Source organism: Myotis nattereri (assembly GCF_964212035.1).
Source record: "Myotis nattereri genome assembly, chromosome: 3".
Classification (NCBI taxonomy): Eukaryota; Metazoa; Chordata; class Mammalia; order Chiroptera; family Vespertilionidae; genus Myotis; species Myotis nattereri.
This window is the reverse complement of record NC_138077.1, coordinates 133,213,460-133,233,910: the sequence shown is the minus strand read 5'-3', so window position 1 is coordinate 133,233,910 and position 20,451 is coordinate 133,213,460. Positions and strand designations below refer to the sequence as shown.

The 20,451-nt window shown below is 40.8% G+C and overlaps 1 protein-coding gene across 6 annotated transcripts in view; it reads right to left on the bottom strand.

Annotated features, from left to right (window-relative positions):
- PHACTR1 (phosphatase and actin regulator 1) overlaps positions 1 to 20,451 on the bottom strand; it is a 507,187-nt gene that overhangs the window by 270,463 nt on the left and 216,273 nt on the right. Inside the window, exon 1 of one of the 6 annotated variants that reach the window (XM_081085616.1) lies at positions 15,616 to 16,167. The exons of 4 other annotated variants lie outside the window; for them this stretch is intronic. In XM_081085616.1, coding sequence (XP_080941742.1) covers positions 15,616 to 15,640 — 25 coding nt within the window. In that variant the 5' untranslated portion in view covers positions 15,641 to 16,167. Of the gene's footprint in view, positions 1 to 15,350; positions 15,521 to 15,615; positions 16,168 to 20,451 lie in introns of those variants that run through there. One more of the 6 variants, XM_081085617.1, reaches the window with a different exon arrangement.

The following is a 20,451-nucleotide window of genomic DNA, read 5'->3' as shown; positions in this document are numbered from 1 at the left end:
AGAAAAATTCTGCATGAGAACTAAAGGAGATCCCATTCTCTTCAACTTACCAACTCTCACTATTCAATGTTTTGAATGTACATACTTAAAAAAAAATATGGTAAGGTCTCCTACCTTTGGAACAATGATGACCCCTCAGAGCCCCAAACTCTTGAATAACAATAGGTAAGTCCTTGCTCTATATTGTGCTTGCTCTATATAAGAGGATTCAAGGCTGTTGTATGGTCTCTGATTTTGTTTTTCATCTTCTGTTAATTTGGTACCTTGACTTTAGCAATTTATAGCTATTGCCATAGAGGGTAAACTTAGAGCAAAATAGACACCATTGAACCTTAAAAAAATAAGACACTGGCCCATTTAAAAGCAACTATGAGCCCTGGCAGGGTAGCTCAGTTGGTTACAGCATCCTCCCAATAAGCCAAGGTTGTGGGTTCTATCTCTGGTCAGGGCACATACAAGAAGCAACCAATGAATGCATAAATAAGTGGAACAACAAATCTCTCTCTCTCTCTCTCTCTCTCTCTCTCTCTCTCTCTCTCTCTCATTCTCTCTCTCTCTCATCAATCAATAAAAAAGTTAAAAACAACTGTGAGCTTTAAATGACATTGTAGAAAAAAAGTATGCTTCAAAAGCAGTTTATGAGCAATATAAATATTACTCTATGTTTGTGTTTGTTTTCATTTGTCCAAATTTCCACATTCCTTTGGCATGGGAACTCTCTGAGGGTTTGATATATTAAAGTAATCCTACAACTAATAATAATACCTCCAAAGGAAAATAATATTCTTTATGACACATCAATTTTTAAAATTTTATTCCTCACAAGTTTCAAGAGGAGGGCATTTAAAATTGAAAACAAATAAATAATAGCACTATTTGATTCTAGTTTTGATTTTGGTTTTCAAAAATAAAGAGAAGCTTTTGAGTGTGTGTGCAAGGTCAAAATATGAAGATTATGTTTATTCCTAGACTCCTTTCATACACAAGTTTCTGGAGCAGGGGTTTTAGTAGGCAGAACAATGCCCCTCCCCAAAGATATCCACATTCTAATCCTCAAACCTATGGATAGGTTGGTAACTTCCACAGAAAAGGGAGTTTGCAGATGTGATTTGAATTCAGGTTCATGAGGTAAAGAGATTATCCTGGAATGTCCCAATGGGCCCAATATAATCAATCGTAAGGCTCCTTATAACAGGGTCAAGTCAGAGAAGAAGGAGCTGTGATGATAGCGGAAGTTGGAATGATACCATTGCAAAGAAGGAACCACAAGCCAGGGGATGCAGGTAGCCTTTCAAAGCCTGAAGAGGCAGGGAAACAAATTCTCCTCTAGAACCTCTAGTAGGAGCCAATTTTGGCTCTAGTTCTGACCTCTAGAACTGTTACTTTAAGCCAATAAATGTGTGGCAAGTTATTACAGCAGCAACAGGAAACTACTACAAGGGGTATGTGTAGGTATTATTGCTGGGTAATCTACCAAAGAGTTCAACCTCATGCTGTGCGTGCTCATTCACCCAGTCTCTGCACAGCAGGGTGGAGTAAAAAGGGCAAAGCCTTAGATCCTACATCCCTCAGTTCTAATCCTGGCACAGCTACTTACTGTCTGTGCTTTTGGGCAAATCACTTCACCTCTCTGAGCTTGAATTGCCTCTAGATAAAGCAGTGCTAGTCTACATTTCAGGTCCAATAGAATTACATCTCTATTGCGACAATATTAAACCGCCCAGAGTCAAGGCACCAGTACGTTGTTGTGGATAAGGTGTCTACACAATGTTTATTACACAGCAGATGCTCCATGGGGTCATCAATATTCACCTCACGTCACCCTCACACATCAGGGATCTGGTGCATGAATGTGCATCATCATTATCTTCCTGCCTCAACTGGAAAAGCATCAAAATTCAGCAGAACTTGTAAGATTCCCTTTTATTTTTACAGCTTTATTAAGACATAATTGATATAGCATAACATTTACCTGTTTTAAGTGTACAATTCAATGAATTTTAGAATATTTAAAAAAAGTGCAATCATCACCACAATCTAATCTTTGAACATTCAAAACATCCTAAAAAAACAAACAGGTGTCCATTTACCATCACTCCTTACTCTCACTCTAGCCCTATGCAACTATTAACCTAAAAATTTGCCTTTTCTGGACATTTCACAAAACCATACAACATTTGGACTATTTTCCTGGTCCATATCTACCTCTCCAGGTTCACACCTCACCAATTTCCCATCCCCTCACCTGATGGACAGCAAAACAGAATTCCTTTTAATTCTCTGAGTTTGCACAATTTACGGTCTTCTGCCTCCAGCCTTATCTATGCGCATGCCCCTCCACCTGGAACAACCTCTACATCCTTCAGGTCTCAACTGAGACTCCGCTCTTCCCAGGAAGTCCTTGTTAGGCGCCTTTGCAACGTGCTCCTTATTTCATAACTCATCATGGTACATTGTCATGGCCTGTCTGCATTCCCTGTAAGCCTTGAGAAAGTAGGACCTGTATCTATCTTATTCATCATTGCATCCTTAGTATCTTACATGGTACTTGGTACTCTAGAAATTTATCAATGCCATAGATTTAAAAAGTCTCCAGTTTGACCAAGGTCAGACTCCTCTGTGAAATCAATTTATAAAATATATTTTCTTTAATGAAATATAATTTCTTTGGCCATTTCACAAAACCATATAATGTATGGGCTATTTTCCTGGCCCATATCTACCTCTCCAGGCTTACACTTCTTCAATTTCCCATCAATTTCAATTTCCTGAAAAATCGTGGCTTTAAAGAGTACCCTTTAAATTTCCCAATTTATCCAAGGTATCATTCAATATGTAATCACAATATAAAAATTGTGAGATGTTTTGCATCCTTTTAATGCCAAATCTTTGAAATCCAGTGTTACTTAACACTTAGCACATTATAGTGTGGACTAGGTACATTTCAAGTGCTCATCGCCACATGTGGCTGCTGGGTGCCACCTTGGACAGTCCTGCTCTAGAATGTCCATCCACAGAACTAACTCTTATCCTAACAGAATGTGCAAGGGAAGGTTCCTGATTGGGTTAATTCAGTGATTCTTGGTATTGTTTCTGCCTGGTATTGTGTACCCATCTTTTGTTATTATTTGGTTGGTTGGTTTTTGTTTTCTTTTTAATTTAAATATATATATTTGTTGTTCCACTTATTTATGCATTTGTTGGTTAATTCTTATATGTACCTTGACCACGGATTAAACCCGAAAACTTGGTATTTCAGGGCTACCTGACCAATGCCTTATTTTTCTGTTTTTAATGTTTCCTTTTTCTTGTTTTGGCTTATTTCCATATTGAAAGACCAAATACCCTAAAATATCAATCATCAAAAGCTGAAAACAATCTTTATTAGAATTATAAAGCCCAGCCCAATGATTGCCATTGATGGGAATTTAGGCATTGTTCCCTCAGATGAATTCCCATGTGGTTTACCCTTGCTTCATGAAGAAAATATTATTATTTAAACAAACAGACATCCATGAGCTTATTTGCCATTCAAAATTTTACACTAGCTTTTCTTTTCTCAAAAATAAAAAATTATCTACCTAAAAATACTCCTAAGGGGAACTGGGTTTTATTAGTCGGAACTTCAAGTATTATAGTGAACTGAAATTTAAAGGGTACATTTTAAAGTCATGATTTTTTAGGAATATACAAATTTAAAAGTTCCCCGTCTTTCTCCCCCTCCCCAAGCCTCAACTCTAAAACTCTCATCTCAGTGATGAGAGAGCTTGGTATTCTGGAGATGAATATAGATGGAGCCAAAGTTCAAGGGCTTCCATCAGTTCCCTAGTGCCTGGAGGGTCATCCTACCCCCCTTCACATAGCTGTGTTCAGTAATCTAAGGGCCAGATCCATTCAATTTTGTTTACCCCAGGCTTCCCAGAGGTCTGCTGTAATCATAGCTAGATGGGCCTGGCTAAAGTTGTCCCAGTGGGAATGGGTTCCTTAGAGGTGAGGTTGAGCAGAGAGTTTCTAAGTGGGGAGGTACAGGATATTGTAAGCCACGAGGTAGCCAAGGCTAAATCTGTGAGAACATCTGAAGTCCAACGCTGAAGAGAACACCAATGAAAGTATGATGTACAAAGAGGTCAAGAGAGGAGTTTCAGGCTACTGTTGGGTGAAGATTGAATCAGAGCAGAAACTAGCAAAAGGGACCCTAAAGCTCTAGTTGTTTGTGCTGCTCACCCTGGTACATGAGTAGGTGAAGCTCAATCTAAGGGACCAGGCAGGGCACAAAGGGCTCAAATAGTGGACTGAACAGGAGAATAAGAACCATCTCTTTGTGGCTGTCCTGGCCATGTCTGTTCCAGTACTGATTTTTTCTACTGACCATTAACTACACAGTTTCAACTCATGGAGATATGGTTAAGAAGGCAACTTTTACAATGATGTTTTGGTCAGTCTCAGACTCATGGCCACGAATGACCCATGGGATACAATTACATGGCATCAGAGTTTTTAATTCTTCAAAGCCTGCCATAATACTTCTGCAAAAAATAAAATAAAAAGGGGGGTGGGTGGGTGGGTAAGAACGGTTTGCTAGTGGATTAAATTTTACTTTTAAAATAGTGCTATGCATGTAAATTTCCTTCTTTTGGATTTGTTATTAAAATAACTTGATATAGTTATTAGATAAATTGAGTCTGCAGCCATCTGCCACAATAAACAAGAAAACATTTTCTGCGTTGTCATAGTTTTATTATTAGATATTAAGAATGATCTTACAATTGTTGGCTAATTATTGTGAAAAGGAGAAGTTTGGATTCAAGTAGGCTAAAACTGAAATAACTGTTTGGCAGGCATTCTCTAATGTTTAGTGCACAATATTTAATTACCCCAATCACAGATAGCACATTCAGCTACTCAGGGGTGAACTCTGTAGGTGACTCATCTAAAAAGGTCCATCAGGATACAATTGTACATAGAATCAGATGTTCCACTGAAATAATAACACATTTATTTATGTTGGAGAGAAGTAGATTGTAACATCTGCTCTTAACATTTTTTAAGACAATTTTTTTCTCCTGATGTTTATTTTGTGCAGGGTTCTGAGTTCTCAAATATTTGTCTCAGTACTTGAGCATATTAAAAATTTCTTAATATGACTATCAATGTTGGTTGTACTCATACTTATATCTGCATACTACTAGCCTATCTGAGTAAATAGGGAGACCTTCTGTACAGGTGGGACTACAAAACATGTTGCTGAATTGTCATAGCTGACTGTCAACTCTACAGCACATCTGGAATCTAAAGCATCGGCTCTTTCTTTTATCAGCAACATAGAAAAAGACATTTAAGGCTCTTTCTAGAGAAGTCAAGTATGAATTCACTGCAGTTTCACCAATGACTCAGGTGAGATATGGTTTTGAGAAAGGCAGCCTAGAAATATTAACTACTTTTCCAGGTCAGAGGCCCTCCATGCTGGCTGTAAAATGTGCATCTGTGGTTCTTTAAAAATATCTATGCCCTAGTCCCACCCAGACCCAGAAATTTTTTAAAGGTTTTCCCGGGTCCTGAACCTCTGATCCGGAACCCAGCTTCTTCAAGTGTGGTTCAGGACCAGCAGCTTTAGCACCCCTTGGAGATTGTCAGAAATGACCTTGAGCCTCACTGTGGACCTGCTGAATGACAACTGGCATATAAACAAGATTCTTGGGTGATTCTAATGCATTTGAAGGTTTGCAAAACACTGTGTTTAAGAAGGTTCTATAAGCTCTTTGTTTGTATTGTCAGATTATCAAAAAGCAGCACTCCGGGAGAACTCCCTGCTGAAATGCCTTCCCTGCTGAAATGCCTTCCCTGAGCTTTCACTTTAGGATGGACCTGGAAACAGGACAGTCCACTTGTGTCAGTTACACAATTCTCATCGAAGACACTTTCCCATTGTACACCCAATATTCATTATGCAAGAACCCACGCAATAAACATTCTTTTACATTTTAATAACAGAAAAAGCTCATGTCACCAGATGAGTTTAGTTACTCCTTTTATGCAAGTTTAAAGTTTACTGATAATTTTATTCATGAAAGTCTCTAAACACTATAGGTTCTATATACACTGGCCTGATGGTGCTCCCACTTAATAAACTGAATCTTTGTGATGGCCTCAGGTTTACACAATCATTCCAATAATTATGTAAACTACTTCATTTCTTTGGCCACAAGTAATGGTCCACAGGAATTTTGAGAGATGGCATCCTTGTTCAATCATTGAAACACAACACAAGTAACCATTAGTGGATACGTCTGGAATGGTCTCAACTTACACCTATGCTTTAGCACCCATCTCCTGTCACTCAACTTCAAACCAGTAGTGAGGGTGTAGGTAGTCCTTCTCCAAGTGGGTCCCCAGATGAGTAGCATCAGCTGGGAACTTGTTAGAAATACAAGTTCTCGGGTCATGTCCAAACCTATCTAATCATAAGCACTGGGTGGGGTCTAGCAGATTTGTTTTAAGGAGCACTCAATGATTCTGAGTCAACGGAATCTGAGAACCCCTGAAAGTAGCAGGTGTGAAGGGGGCTCGGAGAATTTTCACTAACCAGAGAACTTTGAAAACTGCTGATGAAGGACAATGAGAGAGAAAGCAGCATAAACGTTATTTTATTTAAAGCCATTTTAGAAGTATTCAGTTCTGAGGATTTTAGTCATTAAAAACAACTCAAAAACTCAAAAATAAAGAGAAAATTTTGTTTTTTTTCTATTGGTAGGTCAATAGCTACTCTGAAGCTGCTGTTTTCGAATCTCATTAATGAAATTCTACCTTAGGTTTCTGAGGACTAAGATACTGACAATATAATTTCAGTAGAGACATTATCACCTATATTGTCATTTAGCAAATGGAATATGGTGAATGGGGCATGAGATTCCATGAATGGGACTGAATTTGAGTGGAAATCATGGTAGCCAATGGCTGCCTTCCCCTGGGTTATTTCTTCTGAAGGGTTTTTCTTATTCTCTTGAGTGGAGACAGATACACAGCACAGATTCCCCACAGAGACTATACAGTCAGCTGTCCAATCTGCACAACTCAGTATCCGGGGCTCTGCCCCCAGGACCAAGTCCAGAACCTCTGCTCAGGCATCTGTTAGCTCTTGGCAAAACAGGGCTTCCTGTGTTCAAGACAGTGTTTTAAAATGGCTCATAAAAGGCTTCTTGGATATAACTAGTCCTTGCAAAGCAATATTTTGATGATTAAACTATAACTGAATCAGAAACATATGGAGTGAATTTCCCTTGGGTTTTGCAAAACATACTTTGGACTTTCTTTTGTCCAGAATATTTGAAAGATCGTTTTGAGTGTTTGTGGAATTGAACATGGCTTCATTTTTCCCAGTTCCGTTTTTATGCTCTGGCAATTTAGGAAGAGGACAAAGATTTCTTAGTCTTTTTTTTCCCCCCTTTGGTCTAAGCCTTTGTTCTTGAGTTACCAGATCTCTATACAAATGCAGTTTCTTCATCTAAGAGTTTCAGTTGACTGAGTAGGGAGTAGTTCCCAGCTGCATTGCAATTCTCTCTCTCTTTTGGTTTTAGAACAGTGCAAGAGGTTTCTTTTTGATTCATAAAGGAAGGGTTTCACACTTGGGTTATTTCAAAGAATAGAAGCTCTCTTGTAGGTGAACCCTTTCCCACTTACCTACAGGGATTAAGCTAACCGTTCTTGCTGTTTCTAGCATTTGAACTCTGTGGGCAGAGGTGTTTGGATGGAGAATCGCAGCTCTGGAGAGTATCTTCCATGTGGTCAGAAAGGATGCTCACCTTCTGGACATCTTGGTGGGGCATTTTTGAAAGAAATAAGGGGCCCAAGATGCTGATATAGGAGTATTTTCCTATTACATATTGTTAACATATTTTTTAATATAATAAGTAGACAAAACACCCTTAGTCCCCAGGCACAGTGGAAATAGCCCTTATACCTAAGTGTTGGGGGGAATATTTAATTTCTTTATCTGTCAAGGAAATAGCTAAATAATTCTCAGCAATACAGATTTGGGAAATTAAAAAAGACATTTCATGTCTTTAAAAAAAGTTCAAAGATAATTGATATCTGAGATGAAAAGCAAAATGAAGACCATGTATTTTTATGCCAGGTGATCCAAATTGAGCAAACAAATAGCACGAGCATGCTTTCCTCTATGAATCAGTGCATGTGCAAATAAACCATAGCTATATTCATGTGAAATGCAAGGGTAATTAGGAGGATAATTCTTTTAAGTAACATGCAATGCATTCTAGGAAACTTTGAAATGTTTAACCTTTGTTATTAACCAGCACACCATAAAAGAACATATGCTAATTTCTGCAACTACCAAATAATTTGAACCACCCCTTTGCCACATCAAAAACAAAACAGAACAAAACAAACACCTCTAAAGCTTAGGAGAAAAGAGCAACATTCCTGTGGGAGAGAAGAATTTAAACAAAAGCATGAAGGTAAGAAAACATGTGGTGTAAGGAGAGAACAAGATAGGATATCACTACCATAATTATTCTTTCCCTTCAAGATCTCAAACTCCAAAACTTCTCACTTTTATTATAACTCCCAGGGTCACTGTGCCTGAGTTTGAATTCCTTTTCTGTTGTTTGTAAGTAGGGTGTCCATGAGCAACTTTCTTTACTTCTTTGAGCCTCAGTGTCCTCATCTATAAAATGGGCACCGTAGTCCCTCCCTCAAAGGGTTGTTGTGAGGATCACATGAGATAATTTAGCAAGAGACTCTCATCAGCACCTGGAATAGAGTGAGTGCTCCAAAAATAATGCTGGCATCTGTGTTCCGCAGCCCCAGTCCTTATCCCTGCTGGACTTGTGACTTACCCTCCCTGAAAACTTGGCACTCTGGCCTTCCCGGTTCCAACAGTTTATCATCTGTCTCTGAGGGATGTCAGAGTCCTCTTGGACCTCTTCCTCCTCTTTGCTCTCCGTGGCCAAGTCCTGTTGATTCAACTTCCTAAGCCCTTTTGTAATTGACCGCCTCCCCTCCAGTCTTCATTGCTATCACCTGGTGCAGACCTTATTCTGTTGTGACAAATGCATGTCATTGCTCTGTAACACTCCGGGCTGGCAGACTGGGTTCACACCTGCTGTGTAGTTCATGCCTCCTTATCTCTCCCAGCCTTAGCTTACCTCCCTGCGGGAGGAGATGAGGAGGTATTCTCCATCTTTACAGCCGCACTGTCCTGTAACATTGGTGTGAACTGGATTAGTGAACACTGGCCCACTGCTCCTAAGGAAATACAGGTTAGGTTCCTGCAAATCTCCACTCACAATGTGCTCATCAACTGATCATTTATACTTCGTGCGTTTCTGCTTCAAGACACCTTATTAGTGTTTATTGTTGATTCATTAACCTTGAACTCACAGCCAACAGCACTATAACTCATGTCTGAACAAAGCTTATCTAACACATATTTTCTCCATAAAGCACATCACACCCTTCCTGTGCTTGGGAACAGTAGATAGTAATTCAGCACTACACTGGGGAGGATTTTAAACAACAAAATCACTAACAAAAAGCAAAATAAATAAATAAATAAATAAATAAATAAATAAATAAAGTGAGAAACATGATACTAAATACTAGTAGAGTGCAAAAAATGTTTGTTTACAGTATGAGAGCTGAAACAAGAGGCGGGTCTTTTTTGGGCAAGCCCTGCACCTTAAAATCAGGTCTTAGTAATACAGTTTCTGACACATTCCAAATTACATCCCATTTCTTTCCAAAGCCTCTTTCTAATATCCCAAACAAGCCCACTTGACACTGAGAGAGAAGATTGTATCCAAATGGCTGGAAGGTTGGGCAAACTGATTGAGATCAATAAGGCTTGACACCCCCTGCCTCTGAAATGGGTCCTGGTCTAAGGGGAAAACTGCCTGCTAATATGGAGTGTGCTCTTGTTACGATGAAGCCGTACCAGAAGGATCATGCTCGTGAGGCCTGGGGAGCTGATTCTTTCCGCTTGTTCATTGAAGGCATACCTTATGCACCTTTTAATCTTTATTGTTGAAAGTATTACATATGCATATAGGCATACCTTATTTTTAATGAAAAAGGACACAGCAGGGTGTTTTAAAGTTAGTAAATGTGTGCTTCTTTGTTCCTCCCAATATAATTTTTTACCACCATCAGTTGTTTTAAAAAAGAAAACCAAGGTACATATCTTTGCTTGTGTGATACCCTGTGTTTCCTGTTTGGACCTAGCATCCAGGCTGCTAAGAGGGAGCTGGGATGTCCCCTACCAGAGGGTGCAAAAGGTCCACCTGCGGGTGCAGCTGCAAGTGGAGAGGAGACGAGGAAGGCAGTGAGCATGGTCCCCCTTCTCAGTGTGCACCTGCCAATCATCTGCTCCTCCTTGTCCCCACTTGCTCCTTCATGCCTCTTCATGGCTGTGAATTTAGAATAGGTGTCAGTTTCCCTCTGCTTCCCATGTTTGTGGGGACATCTCAGCCATGAGCTGGGCCTCATATCTTTCTCTGAATGAGATCTGAAATTTAGAAAGTGATATGTAAATATCACTCACAAATCATCTTCTCTTCTCACAAATTTCATTTCAGGAATAAATAAGTGTGTATGTGTTTCAGGTAACCATGTCCCTGAATGACAACAGGAACAGTTGGGGACAGTCTGAAAAAGTGGTGGAAAAGGATGCCAGACCACACCACACATGGCATGAACGCAGAAGATAGGATCAATTCTCCACTTCCTTTATGAGACAGAATATTCAAAGTAAGTGAGAAATTAGCCAATGAAATGCCATAATCCTTTCAACCTCAAAGGAGCATCTAGTTACAAATAAGAATAGCTGTCACCAAGAACAGCTGTCACCAGAGAAATGCCACCTTGCTAGGGTCAACCTCCTAGTTCTTTAACAGAACACCTCGGTGAAAGTAAAACAACAACAAGGTCCTCACTATCTCTGTTAGTTAAAATATGCCAGGAAGTCAAGCTTCTCTTGAATCTTGGGCCTGGTCTACCAGGCTACCTTTAATGGTATATCCCCACACCAGTCTGGCAATATAATTTTCCTTTCCAGACCTGATAAATTCCTAAAGCAAGAATATACCTTTTAATGAGTTTTCCTTTTAAAAAAAAAATCCTTTTATTGATTTCACAGAGAAAGGAACAGCGGGAGAGAGATAGAAACATCAGTAATGGGAGGCAATCATTGACCAACTGCCTCCTGCATGCCCCACACTGAGGATCAAGCCAGTAACCTGGGCATGTTCCCTGACTGGGAATGGAACTGGGACCTTCTGGTTTACAAAGGTCAATGCTCAACCACTGGGCCACACTGGCTGGGCTTAATGAGAGGCTATGGGCTGAATTGTGTGTCCCCAAAATTCTTATGCTGAAGCCCTAACCCCCAGTATCTTAAAATATGACTGTATTTAGCGATAGAGCCTAGAAGGAGGTTATCAAAGCTAAATGAGGTCATATGGGTGGGGTCCTAACCCGATAGGACTGGAAGAGACACCAAGGATGTGCACATAGAGAGAAAAGAGCATGTGAGAAGATGGCCCTCTGCAAGCCACTGAAAGAGACCACAGGAGAAACCAACTCTGCAGACATCGTGATTTTAGACCTCTGGCCTCCAGAGCTGTGGGAAGATAAATTTCTGTTGCTTAAGGCACCCAGCTCATGATGTTTTGTTATGGAAGCCTTAGCAAACTAATACAATAGATATTGGTTATTCATTATGGATTATCCAAAGTGATTTTCTTCCCTATTATTAAGAAGAAAATCCCATTTCTTAGTTACACACACACTGTGTCTTGTGGGGTTTTTTTTTGGGGGGGGGGGATTTCCTTTAATCCTATAGAGTTATTAATACCTGTGTGATAGTTCCAGGTGGAGATCGAATTGTTGAGGGGAATACTCTAAGGCAGGGGTCCTCAAACTATGGCCCGTGGGCCACATGCAAATACAAATATTGTATTTGTTCCCTTTTTGTTTTTTACTTCAAAATAAGATATGTGCAGTGTGCATAGGAATTTGTTCATAGTTTTTTTTAAACTATAGTCAGGCCCTCCAACGGTCTGAGGGACAGTGAACTGGCCCCCTGTTTAAAAAGTTTGAGGACCCCTGCTCTAAGGTTCTAGTCATCTTTTCAGTTTTGACACATCATCGCATTTGTTCCTATCAGCAACCTTGGGAGTAGGGCAATAATTATTTTTTATCATTTTATAAATGAGAAAACAGATTCAACTGATGATTCACTCAGAGAATAGGACTGAACTTGTAACCAAGACTTTCAATCCCACTGTCTCTGTTGTTTCTCCCTTTCACTCCTTTTCTTTCTCCTTAGCATTACAATCCATATTTCCAAGGTTAGGGTGTTTTTACATTTAAAAATTTGTTTCTTTATTTTTGAACCATGTATCTTTTTTTCCTCCTGTAATTCTAAGGGCTTTTTTTTTCCTGTTTCTCTTAATTTTAGAGCTTGGTGTTGTCTTTGTGGTGGATTACTTAGTAGATATACTGCACTATTCATCACTCTGTCATTTGGTGGCCAATCCCAGGGGGTACTTTTGATTCAGGTAGTTTCCTTAAGAAGCCCAGGCTCTACCTAGAAGACCTTCCATAAAACCCTTCTCTTAACCCCTCCCCTATAACTGTGGATTCTGCATTTTACAGGTGGCTGAATACCCATGGAATGTAAAAGTAAAGGCCTTTTGACATTTTAGCCCTTTAGGCTCATTACATGACTGTCTTCAACTTTATAATACAGCAGGTCCTCAAATTTGTCATTTAGAATAACATTGTTTCATTATAACTTTGATGGTAGGAACTTAACTCTTATTTATACCAACTAGCCAATTGTAAAATTGGCTTTGTTATATGTTGTTTTGCTTAAAGTCACAGAATCTATGAATAATGTCAAGTGAGGACTTACTGTCTATGGTTGGCAATTTGCTCTATGGGAGGCTTGACATCCCCATGTTAGGAGACTACACGGAGGAAACAAAAGCTCGGTCCTCAGGGAGCTAGACAAGGGTAGCAGGTTCTGTGCTGTCCTAGTGGAAGCTTATAACTAGGTAGCCATGATCACGCTCGCACATCCACCTGAGCTGGCAGATGCACATCTGTAGCCTGAGTCCAGCAGATTCAGAGCCACAACTCATAGCAGGGCTGAAGTAGGACAAACCAAGCCTGCCAAACCAGAACTACTTCCGTGGGAAGGTGTTTGAGGCTCTTTGGAGACAAGGGCTACTCTGCCTCTGCCGGGCCAACCTTGGTGTGTCCCCCAGCAGGTCATCAGGAGCAGCATGATCAAGGCATTAGGGGCAGAGAGTCTGCACACACATATTGCCCACCTACTGCCGCCACTGATGTCTGTGTGGCTTAAACCAGTTCAGTGAACGCTTCTGTCCAAAACCTAGGGACAATGATGCCTCCTCATAAAGCAGAATAGACATGCTCATGACTTAATTTCCGAACATTTTGAAGATCAAGAATGTTGATCTGAATTTGCACAACCTATTCTTCACCTTCTGGTTTTCAAGTATTTTGTGGTAACTAGGTCCCATAAATAATACTAATTAATAGCAGGTATGTTTATTAGCTGCTGATTATGCTAGGCACTGTACTATGTGCTGTTCTACTAATGCATTATTTCATTTATTTCCCATACAACGTATGAGGTTGGTACTCCTACTATCCAATTTTATAGATAAAGAAATGGAGCCTTAGAAAGGTCAGGAAACTTGCCCCCAGTGTCACTCACTGAATAGGTGGCAGAATAGAAATGCAAACTCATGTCGATCTGAACACGAAGAGTGTATGCTTTTCACCGAAGTATCTATATTACTCTGAGGACTGGATTTTCAAAAGTTGTCCTATTTCACATCTTCTGACCAGTTGTCCCATAAACCATTGAACTGTCCCAGAAATGGGCAGTTCTGTGTTTCTGACTGTCCCTCAGACTGAAAAGTAACACACAAACATCCTTTGTAAGACGCAAGTCCCAGTTCTTGGGGAGGATGATGTAGGCGCCATGACTTAGGCGCAGATTACAAATTTCAGAGAATGAGAGTGCAAAGCAATGCACTCCAAGCAATGCAGAGCATCTGTTATCCTCTGTGACTTAGAAGGCACTGATGGGTTGTGGAGAGTATGCTGGCCATTCTTATGAAGCCCAGACCTCATTACATTACTCAAATGCAAAAATGCAGGTTTCCAGCAATTTTCAACTGATGGAAGTCTGGAGAAAAGGAATTCACTGTGCTGATATGAACTACTTAAGCAGTGCTTTCTTCAGGGGCTGCCATTGCAAAGGGGGCTTTAATTAGAAAGCTCATGCTATGCCTTTCGGCTTTGTGGTTATTTTTTAGTTTTGTTTGTTGAGCATCAGAAGAGATGGAGGTGATGAGGCTGCAGTGGAGACACTTTTCAATTCCCAAATGTGGTCCATAATCTCAAAGATTTAAGAACCTCTGATTCAAGTTCAATTTTATTCTAATATCCAAACATTCTCTTGCAGCGATAATTGTACCATTCTACAGAGTTGTTTATATTAGATGCACTGAACTCATATAATTTGCTCCAGACTGGGAGGTAGGTGAGGAAGGAGTGAGGGCAGCAAACACTTGAGTCTCTTTCTAGGCCTGTTTCTAACACCACCATATTTTGTTTAGAGCACCTCATGTGGCCAAAAAAGAACAACAACTAGAAATAAACTCCTGCGAAGGAAAGCCTTGCCTATTTCTCAGGTTGTCTAGGAGTCCGTGGAAAAAAGATCCATTGTAGCATTGCTTCTTCACGCCCAGTGAGCTGTTATCAGCCCCCATGTGGATTTTATTTCCATGCCAAATTTTGTTTCCAAATGCCACAGCCCCAGATGGGGGTCCCACCAAACCTATTCCTTTATCTAATCCTTTTATTTCCCCAGTTATCTTATTTATTTAATCCTCAACAACTTCTCCCCAGACTCACTTCCCCCAAAATATCAATTGCTGATTCCATTTTCCCTTTGCTGTCTCTTTAAGTCAGAAACTCCTGCAAGGTTCCTAAGCTGCCTGCCTCAGCAGGCGTCCGGGGCTCCCAGCAAGTCTCCATCACGGTGAGATTTGCAAGTGAATCTTTAGGTCTGAAAAACATTGCCAGTTCCTCATCCAGTTCCTCTGACTTCCAGGCATCTGCACAGCCCCTGAGCTCCAGCACAGCCCAGGAGCCTATCCGAGGACTGTAAAAACAAATCAACTAATACTGGCAACTCCAAAAAGGAAAAATTCCCTAAACCGAGCAAAACCAATACAAAATCCAACCAACAAACACACAAAAGGCAATCAATTATTTAAAACTCAAATGCCTACCTGACAGATTTCCCAACGCTCTTTGCTCTCACAGGGAGCCTCCTGGCCGTTTCCGGCTCCCTGATAACTGTGCTTTCTTAGGCTGAGCAACAGTCTCCCCAAGTGTGGGCTCTGAATACACATGCTACACACGCCCATCCAGCCTTTCCGTGCCAGGCAGCCCTTTCGCCTCCCTTCAAGGCCCCCAGCCGCCCGTGCCAATTCCCTGACTGCTGCCAGCTCCTACCTGGGATGAAATGGGGCCGGGAAGGGGGTCAACACTCACCATGGACGACAGGGTGGCCACCCATGTAGGCAGGAAGGGTCCATCTGATCCCTTTCCTAACCTGAAACCCCCACCACAGATGGTTTCTCCAGGCTCATTCAGATCCCAGAACAAGTTGGCAGACGCTCGCTGGCATTCCCTGCACCCAGCCTGTGGAACAGGGATCGCTGTTTGCCTTCACAAAACCTCGGTTCTTAAAAACCTGGCTGGAGTCTCCAAGGAGTCATACGTTTTACTTGACATTGGCGGCAACCAGTGTCAGAAGCAGGGAACATTTTCAAAATGAAAGAGAAAGTAAGTCTATGATCCAAACCAGACCCCCAACCTGCACTTGGCCCTCTGAAGCCTCTGCGAGTCTCAGACTCAGCCCACCCGCCCAGCTGCTTCTGCCCTGAGAGAATTCACAGGAAACAGCAGCTTGGACGTCCCTGACTCAAGGCCTGGGCTGCCCTTTCTTCCTTCCTTCTTTCCTTCCTTCATTGTTTCCTTCCTTCCTTTCTTTCTTCTTCCTTTTTTTTTTTTTTTTTGAGTATTTGTTGAGCTTTTTAACATGCAGTTTGTCTCCTTCTGCAGGGAATTACTCAGTGAGCCTGTCACCTGACTCCCAGCAGCTCCGTTATATAATTCAAACTGTGCTATTTGAGTTCTGATCAGAAAGCCACACTCCCTTTTTCCCTTCCCCACCAACCTCCCCCTCCCCACGGAGTGGAGGGAGAGGCAGAAAGGGAGACACTAAAAAACAAACAATGACCATTAATCTTTCTTGAAACTAGGCAGGAGGTGCTACATTTTTGCCTCATATTTTTATTTCCCTTTGGTTTGATTCCTTATGGGTCAAGGACCTCCTAAATGCCACTGCTGAGTTAGGGATTTCTCAAGATGTAACATCTCAAGGTGTAACTAGCAGTTTCTTGATTTTCTTTTAGGGCGGCTGCCCATCGGTTATAAACCACTGAATGAATTTTCAGATGCTAGGGTGCAGCATCAGTGGGAAAGCCTCACATAGATTTATGACACATGCATAACAAAATCTAACACAGAGACGGTTTATTACTTTTGCCACACGTCCATGTTCCATGAAATACCAAAGGGGTAGCTTGGGTGGAGGGGTCTTTAGCTCTGACCTTGGTCCTCATAAACCCTCTCCAACTACTTCAAACAAGCATAATGTCCCACTGAAAACTGCATACCTGCTATGCAAACACCTGCAGTGGTTCTCAACCTTCTGGCCCTTTAAATACAGTTCCTCATGTTGTGACCCAACCATAAAATTATTTTCGTTGCTCCTTCATAACTGTAATGTTGCTGCTGTTATGAATCATAATGTAAATATCTGATATGCAGGATGGCCTTAGGCGACCCCTGTGAAAGGGTCGTTCGACCGCCAAAGGGGTCGTGACCCACAGGTTGAGAACCGCTGTCTTAGAGGCTGAGCCCCCAGCCTCTGCTTTCAACCACATTGAAAACCCTAAGGCGAATCCATGTGAGTATTTTAAAGCCACTTTCAAGGTAATAAGAATCATTTCAGTCTGTCCCAATTTCCCTTTCAGTCATCTCTGTCCAAATGATGCATATTGAAGGGCAAGCATGTTAAAACAGAATTGACCCATGGGTGACAGGCTCATGCAGAAACTTAAATGGTGTAAATAAGCATAACATTTAAAGCATCATGAAACAGGATGACCAACATAAAAAACTCCAACCTGTTCACTTTTCCCATGTCAGAGCTGGGATGAACTATATGCAGAGGGGCTCTGGGCTCTCAATCTCCCAGCCAATGGAGCCCTGTGGCTGAATATGGGAAGCACTGTATTTTTCTGTGTCTAAGACGCTATTTTTTCTAGAATCATTGGACTGAAAATCGAGGGGCCTCTTCTACACGGAAGTTAGACGAGGAGGGAGCTGCTGGGGTGCGTAGCTGCCCATACCTTGTCAAACAGGCTTCCTACAATCACGATCCTTATTGTTACTGACACCAGCTGCTGCTGTTATTGGAGGTGGAGGTGGAGAGTGCGCAGATGCAGCAGGGACCTGAATATTCTGAGCCCATAAAGATGTCAAAAGAAAAAAAGATAAATACTGGTAATCGATTGTTTTACTCTGCAAAATTCAAACTGAATATAATCAGCTATGCAAAAGAGCATGGAAATCGAGCTGCAGAGAGAAAATTTGGACCTTCTTCCACTGAGTGTATGATCAGACAGTGGAGAAAACAGGAAGAACAACTTCTTAAGATGCCAAAAAAGAAGAAAGCCTAATGAGGAAAACCAGCAAAATGTTTAAAACATTGATTTCTTAATTTGGGGTTGGAAAAGTAGGGCGAATGTTATACATGAGTGAGTCTTATACATGGAGAAACATGGTACTTGAAAGGACTGTTAAAGTCTGTGGGAACAAATGCTAATACTCATCAAACTTATTTTGCTTTATCCCAGTCTGGCCTCTTTTCTCTCTTCTGCATCCCCCCAAATCTCCCCCCCACTCCCTCTCCCACCCCTGGCCCATGCCCATATCAATCAAAGGAAACCTCCTGGTCCTTCCTGCCTGTCTCCAGCATTGTAAGGAATATTAGATACCATTACTACATTAACTGTGTGACATTAGACTGACAAGGTGCCCTAAGAATACCTTTCAAAATACTTTTAATGTTTGGAATATCCAAATATTCCCCTGAAGGGATATGAGATAGTTTCTATTCTCTTTATACAGAACCAAGGAAGCCAGTGATACAGGCAGAAATTAGAAGTCAGGTCTCCTGTGCTCAGTGCTCTGCTTTCCTAGGAAGACCCAGATACACATGAAAAAATTATAAATGTGTACACTTAAATGACAGATTGATGACTGTTTATATCTCTCCCTCCAGGTGTAGTAAATACAATGTGTTGTGGCAGTTGCTATGGCAACTAGTTTTTTATGAGATAAAGATACATAGGAAGATATTCAAAAACATCAGGTGGTGAGACCTTCCCCAGTAATAGAAAGATAAGCAATAATATAAAATATAACCTTGGCCTATATAAAGTTATCAAATATTGACATTGCAAAGCTTGAATTTCCTAGATCAGCACTGTCCAATAGAATATAATGTGAGCCATACATATAATTTTACAATTCCTAATAGCTGCATTAAAAAAAAAACACTGGTGGAATTAATTTTGGTAGTATATTTTATTTAATGAAATCTATCCAAAATATTTTAATATATAATCAATACAAAAATATTAACAAAGTACCTTGTATTATTTTCTTTATTCTACATCTCTAAAACCTATACCTTCATCACATCTCAATTAGGAGTAGCTACATTTCATGTGCTCGATAGCCATATGTGGCTAGTGACCACCATAGTAGATGGCCCTGCCCCTGACTATATTTGATCATTTTTGGTTTGGAAATTATTCTTTGAGTATATTTGTCTGTCTACTTGGAAATTTTAGAACAATAAGTTGCATTCATTTGATTCTGGCCTTGAACACAATTCAAGCAGTGTTTTATTGAATGGAGCAAGAAAATACATTTAGAATTTAAATGGTATCAAGGATGCAGCTCCTTTCATGCCACCAGAGAATCCGTGAAGATTAAAAATAAATCTCTGGTTTATAGCAAGTTCCTTCCTTGGGTTGCCCCAGTTGCCCAAGTTGGGGACCTCAGAGTCATGCTTGATTATAATTTCCACACACTCTCTGCACTCTCCTTGCATCCCACTGTGTAGACCACTAAGTCTTATCAAGTCTACCTGTCACCTTTTCTCAAGTCCCAGGGCCTCTGCTACAACCCAGATGATCCCAAGAACCCCTGCCAGATCTCTCTGTCTCCACTGTCTACCCATTCAAGTTCATTCTCTATCCTGCCTTCATTGGGAGCATGCCCTAAAAGTAGACATTCAATCATGTAGCTTCTCAGCTTAAAGCTTAATAGCAATGTACTGCCTTTCAAATAAAACTCTTTGCTGTGATCCACAGGCATATTCTGATGTGATTCACAGGCAACCTTCAGCTGGCCTCTGGGAAACTTTCTGCCCATCACCTGTCTGTTCATTTTTTATTTTACCCTGGTCTTCATACTTGACTGTGCCATGATTTCCATGATTTCATACCTTTGTGTAAAGTCTTCTTCCTTTGCCTGGAATGTTCTCTCTTAAAATGCCTACCCCTCACCAAACAGAAAAATCCTTCCAGCCTAGCCCAAACTTTTACTGTAACTTTTCCTGGTCTTGCTGTCAAAATGAATAGTCTTTTCATCTATGTTTTCACACAACTTTTGTAAATTTGTTATAAAATGTTATAAAATGTGTTATAATATTTATCACTTTCTATTATAATTATATGATACTAGAGGCCTGGTGCACGGATTCATGCACTGGTGGGGTCCCTTGGTCTGGCCTTCGCCATCTCATAATCCAGGACCCCTCAGGGGATGTCAGACTGCTGGTTTTGGCCTGACCCCCGCAGGCCAGGCCAAGGGACCCCACCAGTGCATGAATCCGTGCACTGGGCCTCTAGTATGCATATAAGATCATGGTTAATCTCTTCCTGCCCTCCCCCCTTCCCTCTGAGATTCATCAGTCGGTTATATCTTTCCATGCCTGTGTGTTGAGCATCTGCTGGTGGTCAGTTCAAGTCATAGCTACCGGTCAAACGGTTGAATGGTTGTTTAGGCTTTTATATATATAGATGTGAGACAAGAACTTCCTTAAGAACAGGAACCTCATACCCTTTTCCTTGAATTCAAGTAGGATCTTAATAAATGCTTGAGGAATTCCAATACCTTTCCCTTTCCATTTCTCCTTCTTCCAATTGTTTAACCACTTGGCACATCATTACCATCATCACCATC